This window comes from Diadema setosum, chromosome 15, assembly GCF_964275005.1.
Source record: "Diadema setosum chromosome 15, eeDiaSeto1, whole genome shotgun sequence".
Taxonomy (NCBI): Eukaryota; Metazoa; Echinodermata; class Echinoidea; order Diadematoida; family Diadematidae; genus Diadema; species Diadema setosum.
In genome coordinates this window covers 3242041-3255689 of record NC_092699.1, presented here as the reverse complement: position 1 = coordinate 3255689, position 13649 = coordinate 3242041, and the positions used below count along the sequence as shown (strand labels likewise).

At 37.2% G+C, this 13649-nt stretch overlaps 1 protein-coding gene across 1 annotated transcript in view; it reads right to left on the bottom strand.

Moving 5' to 3' along the window:
• Positions 1–378: 378 nt before the first annotated feature.
• The window catches only part of LOC140238977 (vesicle-associated membrane protein 3-like), a 29898-nt gene continuing 16627 nt past the window's right edge, over positions 379–13649 (bottom strand). The window contains exons 2-5 of the mRNA XM_072318873.1: positions 12363–12435; positions 11491–11569; positions 9945–10076; positions 379–2673 (exon numbers count right to left, since the gene is read on the bottom strand). Of these exons, the coding sequence (XP_072174974.1) occupies positions 2645–2673; positions 9945–10076; positions 11491–11569; positions 12363–12435 (313 nt within the window). The 3' untranslated portion in view covers positions 379–2644. The remainder of the gene's footprint in view (positions 2674–9944; positions 10077–11490; positions 11570–12362; positions 12436–13649) is intronic.

Below are 13649 nucleotides of genomic sequence, written 5' to 3'. Positions count from 1 at the left end.
CGTTTGCCTGAAATGCAGCGTCAGGTTCCATGGAAAGGTGGGATGTTCTTTATTTTGTCCCACTCCATACTCCAGTTTGTTCATTCTACTCTTCACTCCAGTGAACATGTAACTATCAGACGCTGTTCTTACGATGTCTACACATATATCCTGTTGCGTTGCACTACGGACTGCCTCCAAGTTTTGTTAGGGCCTATTATACGCTGTCACGTTTTGAGTTCACCGTGTGTTAATATGGCCTACTAAATTTCCTCATCTGCACCGTGACTGCCATGACAATTTTTTCGACATTTTTAAAAATCTGACATGGCAACTACAGCAATCACGGCCTAATATGTTTGCTCGTTCTGTCCCCCCCCCCCCCCCCCCCCCCCCCCCCCCGGCGTTGTCTCACTTTCATCCCGTTTTGTCCATGGGGGTCTCAAAGGTGACTCTTGTGGCCGCCAGGAACATGGTGTAAATGTAGCATTAATAGGGGGTATGCACACCATGTGACTTAATGAGTGGGTAAATCCAAGCACAGCTAGCCACTCAATTCCTCCCAACCCTTTAGGTAGGTATCCAAACCTTCCCCTGGCACTTCTAAAACAAGTTACATGACCAAGCAGTAGACAGAGAATGGTAGTATTCATGGCTCTCTGTCTCACCATGAGGTCATATTTCATCCCATGTCATTGGTGTGCTACAAACACTGGATACTCTTTAAACAGACTTAACACGGCTCCATGCTGTACCTGGATCATTATTCAAAAGTTTGCTTTTTGTTTTTAGGGGGAAAACCCTTCCAGAGAGAACGATATACAGACTATTAAAATTCTGAATGATGTGACTGAGTGATGATCGTTACTTGTGACACTGTACTACATTGCACATCAGTGTAATGAAAGCATCGTTAAACATGATGCCACATTCGCAGGCACAAAAGATTCTCGCATACTGTTTGCATCCTCCCAATTTTAAGCTACTTGGTTGATTACAATTGGCCGTTTTCTTCAAGAGTCACATGAATTCCTGATTAACCAGTCAAAATCATAGAATACAAGCGGGTAATATTGTATATACCTCATGGCTCTTAGTGTATAATTCAGTTAAACTGCAACACATACATTACTACCTACCTATATATATATATGCAATAAAAATAGCTAAAACATTTCCACCAATATAGATAACATGGTGCTGAATCTTTTGTTATGTTTTTGTCCTTCAACACCAATATACAAGTCTCATAATGAAACAGATCTAACATTTAATATACTAAACAAAAAAACACTTTACAGATAGTTATTTGGATTGCAGAGTTAAAGGATAATATATACATACATTTCACATACATGCTTTTAATTTGTCTTCTCTTATTTAAATAACATGTATGTGTTTTCTCTAGGTAATGTGTTGAACTGCTATGCACAGCATAATGAAGCAATATTTCTTATTTTCTCATATCTTCTATTATCATTTTCTTTTCTTTTCTTTTCTTCTTTTTTTTTTTGCTGATATATATTTATCACAATTCATCTCTGTTCATTTTATGAAGTCATTTCTTACAAATATACTCACTAGAATCTACCAATTACAACGAATATAGGTAGCCCAGAAAGCATTGAGCCTACAATCAATGTGCAAAACTCCATGTTTACATTATCACCTTCCCCTCAATCTAAGAAATTGAGAATCCTCCGCATATATCTTTATAGCGTGTATTGCAAGTATCATACAGTATTTTACAGGTAAATCAATAAAGGTGGGGGTGAGAAATGTAAAATTCTAGTTTCAGAATTCTGAGGACATGTTGGAGCTGTAATAAAAATGCAAAACATGTTTAATAGACAATTAATCTTTAATAGCTTTGTGAAACATTAATCAACTCTTCAACAAACTAGGGAATCTATCCCTCAGTCAACTTACAGTGCACTCAGATCTATGTGTCTTACACTATGGTATGAGCTCAAATAAATCTTGAGCCATTAAGGTCTTTGAAGCTGAATAAAATGTTAATGAGATGTAGCTGCTAAAGAATAATAATGGAGCTAATAAACTACAATGCAGTTGTAGGGGTACACTGAAAAACCTTGCAGTATATAACCCCTAAGAAGAAAAGCAAAATCTGCCTTATTTGTTTCATAAAGACTGAAGGTATACATGTATGAAGACATTTTGTTGTTGTAGTCTCAACACTTTATGGGCTAGTTCCTTCATTCCTTGTGTACTGTTCTTGACAACATCATCAATAATTACTTACAATATAATAATATGAATAGTAAGGACAGTGATAGTGTGGCATTAAATAGTTGCTTGTATCAGCAATTGGTAAATATCTTTCCTTGCTTTGTTTGATGGGACTGACAAGAAAATAACTTGGATCAAATTATGATCAGTATTACTGAAAGCAGAGGGGAGAATTGATAACAAAGTTGTGTTTTACAGAACACATACAAATGAGGCTTGAATGTGATTACTTTCGACTGGTTTGGCATGTAGCAGAAATTTGACATTTGAAAAACGCTCAATCTTGGATGACCTATGACATCATATCTTTGAACTGATGGGGGCTCCAACCTCCAGTGTTGCTAGGGAAACGGGATGCTTGTGTTGCTTTAACTTGCAGAAGTAACCACTTTAACGTTGATCCTTGATGAAAATCTCACTTCTTGACATTTGTCACAACGGCAACTGTAAAGACAAATTGAGAGGGGGAACAACGCAATTAATAACAGCACCACATCATTAGAGAAAACTGCTACTTTTCATACCAGCTGCATGTACCATAAGCCGGGGCTTTGAATTCTAAAGCCCCACTGGTCACTCTTCTATCTCATAAGTAATCTAAAATTGGCTTAGTCAGAAGGCTACCTATCCAAATAGCACAAAATTAGTGAGAAATTCACCAAAAAAAAAAAAAAAAAAAAAGGTCAAGACAGGAACTCATATACTCTTATACAAGATGTCAGGATATTGGTTGTAAATTTGGTAACTGAAACAAAGTGATATTGCATGTATAAGCAAAAAAAAAAAAAAAAAGCTCAAATGAAGTAGATTCTTTTCAATCTATCCTATGAAAGAATAACACTAAATAGTCAGGAAATGATGACAAAAAGATTTATCAACAAACCACAGCCATCGGATATCTGGGCATTAATATTAACTACCACACATCACTGTATACATTATACAAAGAAGAGGCTGAAGGTAACAGAGCTTTCATGTGAACAGTAAAACGATACTTCACACACTACGTAAAGATATCTTGAATATTGTCTTCTTTTTTCATATTGAGAAAGTCTTTTTTAAAGTTTCCTGTATTCACTTAATAGTAAACCGGAAGGCACACTGACACCTAGATTCATCGTTTGACTACATGTGAATCTTGGTCCAGTCCAAAGGGAGGAAGGGGGTAAGCAAATTTGAACCTTTTTACAACAGCTCTGCAGCATAGACACTATGCATGTGTACATATGACCTTATGCAAGTCAATGTTAATGCATGGATATCTACTCATGCCATGCTTGGATCGTGCTAATACATGGATGACATGAATCACATTTCATGACTGGGATCTTGATTTTGCTGCATACTGGATAATTTGACACGAGTTAATCCCCGGGCATCAGGGACAGTTAGCATGGGGACTGGGTGGGACGGGTTCAAGGAAGTATGAGTAAGGGAGCCCCACTTTGCTGGTTTGATGCGCTTTGCATATAAAATTGGTACAATTGTGTGTGTTTACTGGGGGCTGCAGAATGTTTCTAGTGTGTATGTGTGTGTTGGGGGGGGGGTCAAGGGTCAATAGCATTAATGCTTGCATGGGTGGTATATCTGGGCAGAACCCTTAAGAGATACATGTTGTTATTATATTTTCTAAGTTTTTCTGTGGGTTTTTTTTTTTCCTTCTATTTTTTCAAAGAGCCCAAAATGTGTGTGTGTGTGTGTGTGTGTGTGTGTGTGTGTGTGTGTGTGTGTGTGTATGGGGGGGGGGCTGCAGCACCCTTAGCACCCCCCCCCCCCCCCCATCTACCTGTTCCATGGTCCCTGTTCTTTAACTAGAGCAGAGCTACTGCGCTGCATGAGCACTGTTCTTCGTGGCAATGACATTCTCCCCTTTCTCTCCCCTCTCCCTTTTCTTCTTTGTTTCCATTTTTCTCTCTTTCTTTCTTCCTTTCTTTCTTTCTCTAGCTATTTTATTCAACTATTCAGCAATTTAAAAACACACTACTCTAACCTCTGATTTCTGGAAAGCACAAACAAGACAAAACAAAATTTAATTGGAATAAATAATGTAGGGTGAAGTCCCTATTAAAACTCAACTAAATAAAAACGGATAGACCCTGCAATGAATAATGCCATAATTTAGTGATCGGAATAATGCATCCCTCATTCTTCAAGGTGGAGAGAGAGAAAAAGAGAGTAAAGGCAGTGTAGAAGACCCAATTTCAATCTTACAGGGGAAACTTGGCAAATATAAAACACTAATACTGCTGCAGCATTTTGATACATGATGTGAAACGACTTAACAAACATAAGGGTATATACAATTAAGTTTTACTGCAATGCGGCTTGCCATTGTTATGTGCACATCACAGGATTCTTAGGAACACGCTCACAGGTAGGTATTTGTACCATCAAGACACAGAGAGTACCGAAGTGATGATGTCAAAGTCTTTTGTTATAGCTTGGGTTAGAACCGCGTGCGAGCATGGTTAGCAACAATAGCATTCACAGATATTCAGGCCAGGTGAGGTTATTTATAACCATTTTCCATGCCGATAAATGGCTTTGACACCACACTTTGGTATTCTATAGATGAACTTGGGTCAAGGGAAAGCACTATTGGTAGATGTACACATAAATATGCAACAAGAATAGAATGACAGTGCACAAAATGTGTTACAATAGGCATTAGAAGTGACAGTAAGATTTCTATCACAATCAATCCATTGACAAATCTGTAACAAGGCACAGGCTAATAATCATACGTAATGACAAACATTCCATGCACACTGCCATTCATGTACGATGTATGTGCAATATATACAACTGTATACAGACACGTGGGAGTGTAAATCAAGCATGTACGTAATCTAGACCCATACTACCTGTTATGTGGTAAGTTTTGATATCATATAATGGAAACAATGCCATTATCTTGGTATGAATGCATGGTGGTAAACATTCCCATACACTCTGCATTGGTGCAAATATGGGGGGAAAAAATCAAATGACGTAAAAATACAACCCTTGTATGCAAGTTTACAACTGTATAAGAACTCGAGTTTGTGAGTTGCCTGTAAGTATAATAACTGGTTATTCTGACAAGTTTAATACATTTTTAAAGTCTTATAAAAACTCAGAGAGATCCCTCTTGAGGTTTGCCAATGATCGATGTTCAAATTTCACGGTGACAAAGAATATTGCTGCTATAGCCTTTTGCTCAACTGCACCACATTCAGTTTGCAGACTTATAGGTTTGAGAACAGTGTTGCGATTTAAAGGTTGGCCTCAGGCTGATGGTAAAAACTAATTGTTGCTACCCAACTTTTCTGCAAGCATTACAAGAAATGCATCTACATTATATCATAATGGAAGGAAGAGATAAACCACTGGGATTCAATGCGTAATGAAGGACTGTGACCCTCTAACATGTAATCCGAGATGACTTGTCAAAAAAGGAAGAACAAAAGAAACGAAACGGTTGCAGCATGTTTGCTTCAAGACATAACATACAACATTCCAGCAATAATAAACTGCAGGAGATATCGCTACTTTGTATATGACTCACTCCCAAACCCCCTGCCCCCCCCCCCACCATAATAAACAATTACAATTTTGCTGTGATTCTAAGATCACAATATCAAAGATTGTTAACATAAACATCAGATCGTTATGCATAAACATTGACGATTTTCATAGCAAACGCGACCTAGTAGTTTCATGTGATTAACATCAGCATTCTGATTTTAGGGGACAAATACAATAAAAAGCCATCTAATGTTAGATAATATACTACAAGAACGTAGAAAGGCAGACAAGACATAAAACTATGTATGTTAGTGGAAATCGAGAATGATACTACTTAACGGTGTTTGCAGACAAATCACTGGCATGTTGCAGTGCAGTTGTACCTCACATGTATGCCATTCATGCAACACAAACTGTGCTGAAGGTCCTCTGTTTCGCCATAGCATGTTTATTTCTGTTGGCTAGCACTGGTGTGCATATTACAGCAGCTAAAATCACATATCCTACAAGTGTGTCATTATTTTTAATCAATTTGCTTTAATATTTCATCCTCCGTCTCCTATGAAACCAGACTGCCAACTCACATCCTTTCTTTCCCTGGCAGAACATTTTTCTAAAACAGCAAAAGACATTTCTGCAGGAAATGCTGTGGGGTGGCATCATATCAAAGCACAGCGTACGCTTTAGAGGAAAAATCTGATGAGAGCATTTTAATAGGCTGCGTTTATCTAACTTGAGGGAGAGAATCAAGTTTTAAAACGCGTTTGGAATGGTGTTTGCGAACATGGTTTGAAACGCTCTTCAAGGGGTGCCTCGTTTATCTAACCATCATACAATTGGGATTCGAGTGTTGTCACTGCACAGCTACTTTGCGCCATTCGACCCGGCAAGTAAAGGTGAACTGCGTACCAGCAAACATGCCTCTTCAGTCACACACAAGTAATGGATAGAGAGCACAACCAGACAGCTGGGGTTTGACCTTAAGATATACAAAACGCGTTTCAAAACGGCAATGCGTTAATCTACTCACAGAACGGCGATCGTGGTCTCAAACACGTTTCAAAGCGCCCTTTCAAAGGCCTTTCAAAATGCCATTTCTAAACGCATAAACACAGTTGTGTTTAAATCTAACCCCTGAAAATGCCTCAAACGCGTTTAGGATCGTGATTCTGCCTCAGAAAATTTGTAGATAAATGCAGCCGTAATTATAACAAATTGTGTGAAGTCACAAAGAGCCGACCAGCATGCCAAAACATGATCAGACAATATTTTAATCAAAACACACACTGATACACTTAGGAATTACGAAGTCCAGACTCTGCAATATACACACCACAACTGCAGCCATCAACAGACATTGCCATGGTATTGAGAAACAGAGAATCTCGAGCTCTTATCAAGTTTGCAGGTGTACAAATAAAGTACAGTGTAAAAGCTTTGATTAATTTTTTTCCCTGTATTTTCATTTTTTTTTTCTTCTTCAAGTTTGTATGTTTGGAATAAAAAGAAGCAAATCCAGTTCTGATAAAGTAAGCACAAATCTAGAGGTAGTGTGCTTTCTCAAGAGTTGAAATATATACATACAGCTTTTACAATGTACACAACTGGTCAAAACATTGACACACACAAAAGAAAACCTTTGTAGGCAGAAAATAATGCAGCTATACTAAAATACAGACCTCTACCCCTGTGTGGTCCACACTGTAATTTGTTGCAACAAAGTGCAATGGTTAAAAAAACAACAACATGGAAATGTGAAATATCAGACACATGAAAACAAAAATGAATGAGAAACTATGAGCAGATATATCTTTGAGAACACATTAGTTTGAATATGAGAAAAGTAGATGAATAAACTGTAGCCACAAATTTGGTTTGATTTGGTTTAAGTATGGTCAGGGAAAGTGCAGTGTACATGTTGTAGTGAGTCATGACAGCCACACTCTACAGTGAGAAGCATCAAATGTCGCAGAAATTATTGCTAAAATGGGGAAACAGGATAAAATAGCAAATCTCCCACTAAAAATGGTGATTTGTGAGAGAAGATACTGAGTTGAATGATTTTAACTGGTATTTAAAAGGGGCTGTATTTCCAGGGCTGGGAGATAAAGAAGTGGTGATAATACAAGTACAGCAACTGTACATATGGTAGCATATTGTAATACATGATCTGTGAATTAATGATTAGAACATGTTGTATTACAAATGCAATCAGATGATATATATCTTAATATACATGTATACACGACACAGGAATGATTTACTTCATTCTATAGCTGAGTATATGTAAAATTTACAGCATCAGTGAACTTTGTAAAGTTAAGACCTTTCTGCCATTTATTCTCAGGAATTCAGAATTTTATAGGGGCTAGTAAGCCCACATATTGGCAGTATTTTAGATTCAGAATTAGACAGAATTAAACCAACAGATTGAGTGCAAAATCTATAATTTAATCCAGGATATTCTTCTTTGGTTTTTTTTTTAGATTTGAATTTGTATCTTTGCTTCAGTCTACTTCAATAAGCAAATGGACAGAGAATAATCCTATGCTCTGTAGCAAACAAAGAATGTGAACGAGGTGAAATACAAGCTGCAGAAAAAGCATGACAGCATTCAATTTTTCTGAAAGCACTTAAAAAAGAAAAAGAAAAAGAAAACCATAACAGTCTACTCGTCCAAGAAACATGCATCATGTTTGGTTTGTCAACTGCCTTTTCCTCCTATCTTTATCATAATAACAATTGCCGATTCCAACGACATTTATGTCTGCCATCGCTTTACATGCCCAACATATTTGCTCTTGAGTGAAAGAGTGTGGAGTGAAAAGCCCAGCTGCTGCAAAGCATTTACAGTACATCAAATCTTTCTGACAAACTTTGATGCAAGTCATACTGCCATGCAACAAACTTGCCACAGCTTCAACCAATGCTACGAATAAAACATTATTTTAAACCCACCACAATTATGAGGCTAGACAAGTTTGCATACATTTATCAAAAAATAAAAAAAATAAACCAAAATCTTAAATAAAGGGCACTCTTCTTTTCTGTCCAGACTTTGGCACACAGTTGCTGATGACCAAGAAAACAAACATGCCATGTCACACATATTGTCAATCTATGCACTGTGCCCAGTGCATCTGTGAAAATCATGTTTGTAGTAGAAAATTAGGTAAAAAGAAAAAAAAAGGTAAGCAAGAAAATCTATGGCTACAGGGCTAAACTTGAAACCTGCCCTTCGTGTCATTAGCTAACAATTGTCAGGGTAGATGTGTTTTATTTGTCCTTCAACGATACCTCAGCTAACATCATCTTTACAAGTCATACAGTATATCCCTTTTGAAAATGTCACACTGTCTTCCAATATTGTGTATGATATCTAATGGCAATGCACCTCAGTGTTTGAAAAAAAAAAAAAAAAACTTAAAAATCGACCCCATGTCACTCAGAACCAGATTATGAAAGGAATCTAATTTTTCAAGGTTGCAAAAGGGATGAACAAACTTTAAAGCAGGGGTCTGCACGTGTGCCTACATGCCCTGATATTTTCCATCATGTGAAAGAATGCTTCAGTTTCCGAATACCACAGCTTTAAAGTAGGGGTGTGCATGAATGGAACATTCTTGCATCATTACATGACCTGGGTCAAATGTAAGGTAATAAGGCAAGCACACTGCACCCATTACTTTTTAAAAAAAAAATAAGATCAATCAGTATGGGACATGTACATGAAGTACTCTTTCCAGCCTGAAAACCCTGGGATTACCCGTAGAACCAACTTTAAAACTGACTGCAAAACTGACTGCAGGATCCCATTTTTGGGTGTGCTCTTCCTACAGGGAAATTAATGAAGCATTTACAGCACTCGTCTCAAACGTGACACATGACGGTAAATCACAACCTTTCATTTACATGTCACTTTTTTGGTGCACTGTTATTCTAGCAAGCCTCAGCAATGATAAAGTGTTGACTCAGTGGAAGATATCGCACATCCAAAAGTTCGAACAGTGAATGATTATTAAGATGTTAAAAATGTCCACAGCAAACCTAGGCATTTCTTTGAAGTGTGATTGTTAGACATGTGATTAACCTGGCTATTCCACAGTAACTCAAAGAAAATAAAACTCCCAACAAAAGAGGATGTACAGAAGTTCCTCTTGTTTTAATAGCATTCACAGCTTTATGTCATGATGAATGTGAATACGTACCGATAATGATTATTAAAATGACGATGATGATGATTGCAAGAATGATCATCATCTTGCAGTTTTTCCACCAGTACTTCCGCTTCAGTTTGCCAGCATTTGTCTCAAACTGTGATGCTCCCTGTTGCAGAGCATCTGTACAGATTTGTTTTTGACAAAACAAAAGAAACAAGGATTAAAACAAGTGACCAAAAAAAAAAAAAAGAGAGAGAGAGCAGACTCACACACCTATTCAAGATACAGTGTTACCATTGGGGGCAGTGATTTAAAAATGGTCAAGTTATCACATTTGATGCATATGAGTAGGTCAGGGCCCTGTTTTATGAAGAGATACATTTGATTAGTTGATTTCAACTGTAAGTCTATGGCAGCCTGTGTGGTAAGGAAACTTAAAATCAATTTTATCTTTTGATAAAACGGGGCCCAGATCATAAACATCCTACCATATGAACATTTTGCAATAAAGCCTAAAATATAAGAAAAATATCACTTTTTTATTCTCAGTAAACCATAACTGTAGATGGTTTATTCTAGAAATAATTTCATTATAACTATTGTTCACATTTTGTATTTACTTAACATTGATTATGCTGATTAATATTACACATGTACATTTATATAGTTGTTTCTATCCCTATAAACTGGTATTCAAAAACTATTTTAAAGAACTAAAGGTTAGCTTTTGCGCCATCTGCAAGAGGCAAAATGCCTTTAACACTCAATATATGATTCTGGTTGTATGAAACTGTGCTTTTATTTCTTTATGTCTCACAATACATTGTATCACAACCGACTGCGAAAACTCTTGTATGGGTACTGCAGCAAACTACCATCACTTTATATGAAATTATTTCTAGCACAGTAAACTTCATATCAGGTTCAACCAACTTCCCTGCAGCTCTGACATCGATACATGACTATTTCATGCTACAGTGACTACCAGTGTAAAGAGCATGACATCAAATATCAAGTTAACATTCATAAGGGCAAAGCAATTCAATACAAGTGGAAAAACAGGTATCATGAATTAAGGTAGTTTCGATAAAACTTCCTTTGCTTTCCCCAAGGAAGATATTTTACTAGTCTCTTTCAGTAGCTGTATTCAAATGTTTGACAATAGGGATTTGATGAGTCAGAAAAGACATGGGGGAAAAAATCTCCATTGCTAAGTGATTTCAATAGTCTCTGTTCAGATTCTTGATTTGGCAAAGTCATGACAGGTATAGATCTTTTCCCATGTGTTGAATTGTACCAGTACCCTCATTACATTTGGCTGTACAAATGGTCCATGTAATGTGATCGCCCTACTCAAAGTGGCCTATCAAGCAATCTAACAGTGCATTCCTGTTATTAACAATCACAGAACATTAACAAAGTCTGGTTACAATAAAGTAGAAATTATTATCTATAACATCCTGATATACACTATTTGTTCAGCTATATAACAAAATTTCAATAAATGAAAGAAAAGTGCCTGAACCAAGAACATATATTATAATGGGAGTCGAATGACAACTTTCCCCCATAGGCTCAAATACTTATCACTTACCGGCACGGTCATCCAGGTCTGATAGCTTCTGATCTCTCTCAAGGACCTTGTCCACATTCACTCTCATAATATCTACCACCTGCAATATGAAAACAAAACAAAAATACACACACACACACACACAAACACAGACACACATAAATGTTAGTGTTATCATTTATATAAATCCTAAATCAAATCTGGTGTAAAAAATGAAGTCTTAGCTTAGGTGAAAAACCTTGATACAATTTGTACATACATACATGTAGCAAAATTTAAAGTCCTCTAAACTTTGAAGAGAATATCACTATGAAATCCAGACTTTGTGTGATTGTCTGATAAAAGGAAACATGACATTGAATAATATGAGGTCTGCTCATAAAGCAGACTGCATATTTCAGCATTACAAATGCACTGCCAATTCAAGCTGTCATCTGTTGATAATAATGATGGGCTCTTCCAAATTCACAGTGTCAAATCTCTAGTGTTGGTATGACCATTGGTCTCCATGAAGTCATCATGTACATAAAATTAATTCCCAACCCCCCCCCCCCCCAAAAAAAAAAGCCTTATTCTGCTTGTATTAAATTGGAACAGTATACAGTACGTAGAATTGTATGTCTATACAATGTAGGGCCCCACTTCATGAAAACCTGATAAGATAGCAACTCTTGCTGAAATGGCAATTGTCATGGAAATGACAAGAATCCAGCTTCCTGATTGGCTGCTGCTACTGAAAATTGCCATTCCAGCAAGAGTTGCCATCCTACCATCTTTTATGAAATGGGGCCCTGGTATAATATGCAGGCCTCTTTTTGGGTGCTGTGTGAAGGGTACCAGGAACTGGTGCCCTAGAAAGACCCCCACAGTGTCCAGTTTGTGTGCATCCTTACCTCGTCCACTTGTGCCTGGGTTTGTTGTAACCTCTTGTTGCTCTGTGGCTGGGGTGGTTGTGGTGGTGCAGCCCTGCATTGAGGTCAAAGGGATTGCAAAAGTATTGTTTAGCATAAAGAGCAAAACTTCTTTGAATGCCCTCTACATATTGTAGGCTACAATCAAATCCTTATATTTCAATGCTAAAGCTTATGTGTTGTGCTATAAAAGCTGTTTATAAAGTCAAAATATACTTTAATCAAATTTCAACCTTGTATACTGCTGGCTGCTATTATGGCACAACAACACTGTTTTTATCTTGTGAATCAATGTAAAGAAATGCCCAGAGAAAGTAGAATAAAAAGATACATTGTAAAATGCTAATGCTTGCCAAGAGTGCAGTTACACTGTATAGCAAAATACATGTACCAGGATTAACAGGACACCAAAAAACATCTCTCCTACATGAGAGCAAGTGTTCAATGAATTGCAAGAATTGTTACAGTGTACCTCTGCCAGTGGGTGAAATCTACAGCTGGTGGAGGTAATGCTTTCTGTTCCATAATGTTTCTGTTGTTTTCCTTTTCCCTGTGAGATCAACCCTACCGTTTCGACGAGGGATACAGTATGAGGTAAAATTCTTCGTTCCACCTGGCCATGAGCATTTGACCAGTATTAAACTGCACTGATATAGTGTATTCCAACAGGTTCATTGCCACTTGGTCTACTACTGTCTGTATAATACGCCATTATTTTCGCGAGGGTTTCATTTTCGCGAATTTCGCGAATCACAGCTGGACAGCAAATTTAACAACACGCGAAAATGTCGCTGTCCACTAGGCTAATACTACCACCTACGATAGCCTCGGTGTCACATCGCGAAAATATCAGTGACCTCCTCATTCACGAAAATATCTGTACGCGAAAATAACAGCTTATACAGTGTCAGATGGTCTACTTCCCATTTTGTCTATTTAAAGGGATTGTATAGTTGTGGTTGAGACCTAATTTCAGGTTTCTAACATTATTTGGCAAGATAATGAGAAACCTCTTATGAAAGAGCATGTAATTCTATGAGGAATTCAATATTTATTTGATGAAAATTGGTTTTGAAATGGCTGAGATATCCAAAAAAGACCAATTCTAATCAAGTGTGGGACCCACACTTTATTACGATCACTTTGTTTTACTTTGTTTTTGGATGTTTCAGTCATTCCAAACATGATTTTCATTAAATAAACTTTGAATTCCTCTTAAAATGGTATGCTCTGTACTATATCATGTGTTTTCTTGGTATCTCGCAAAAA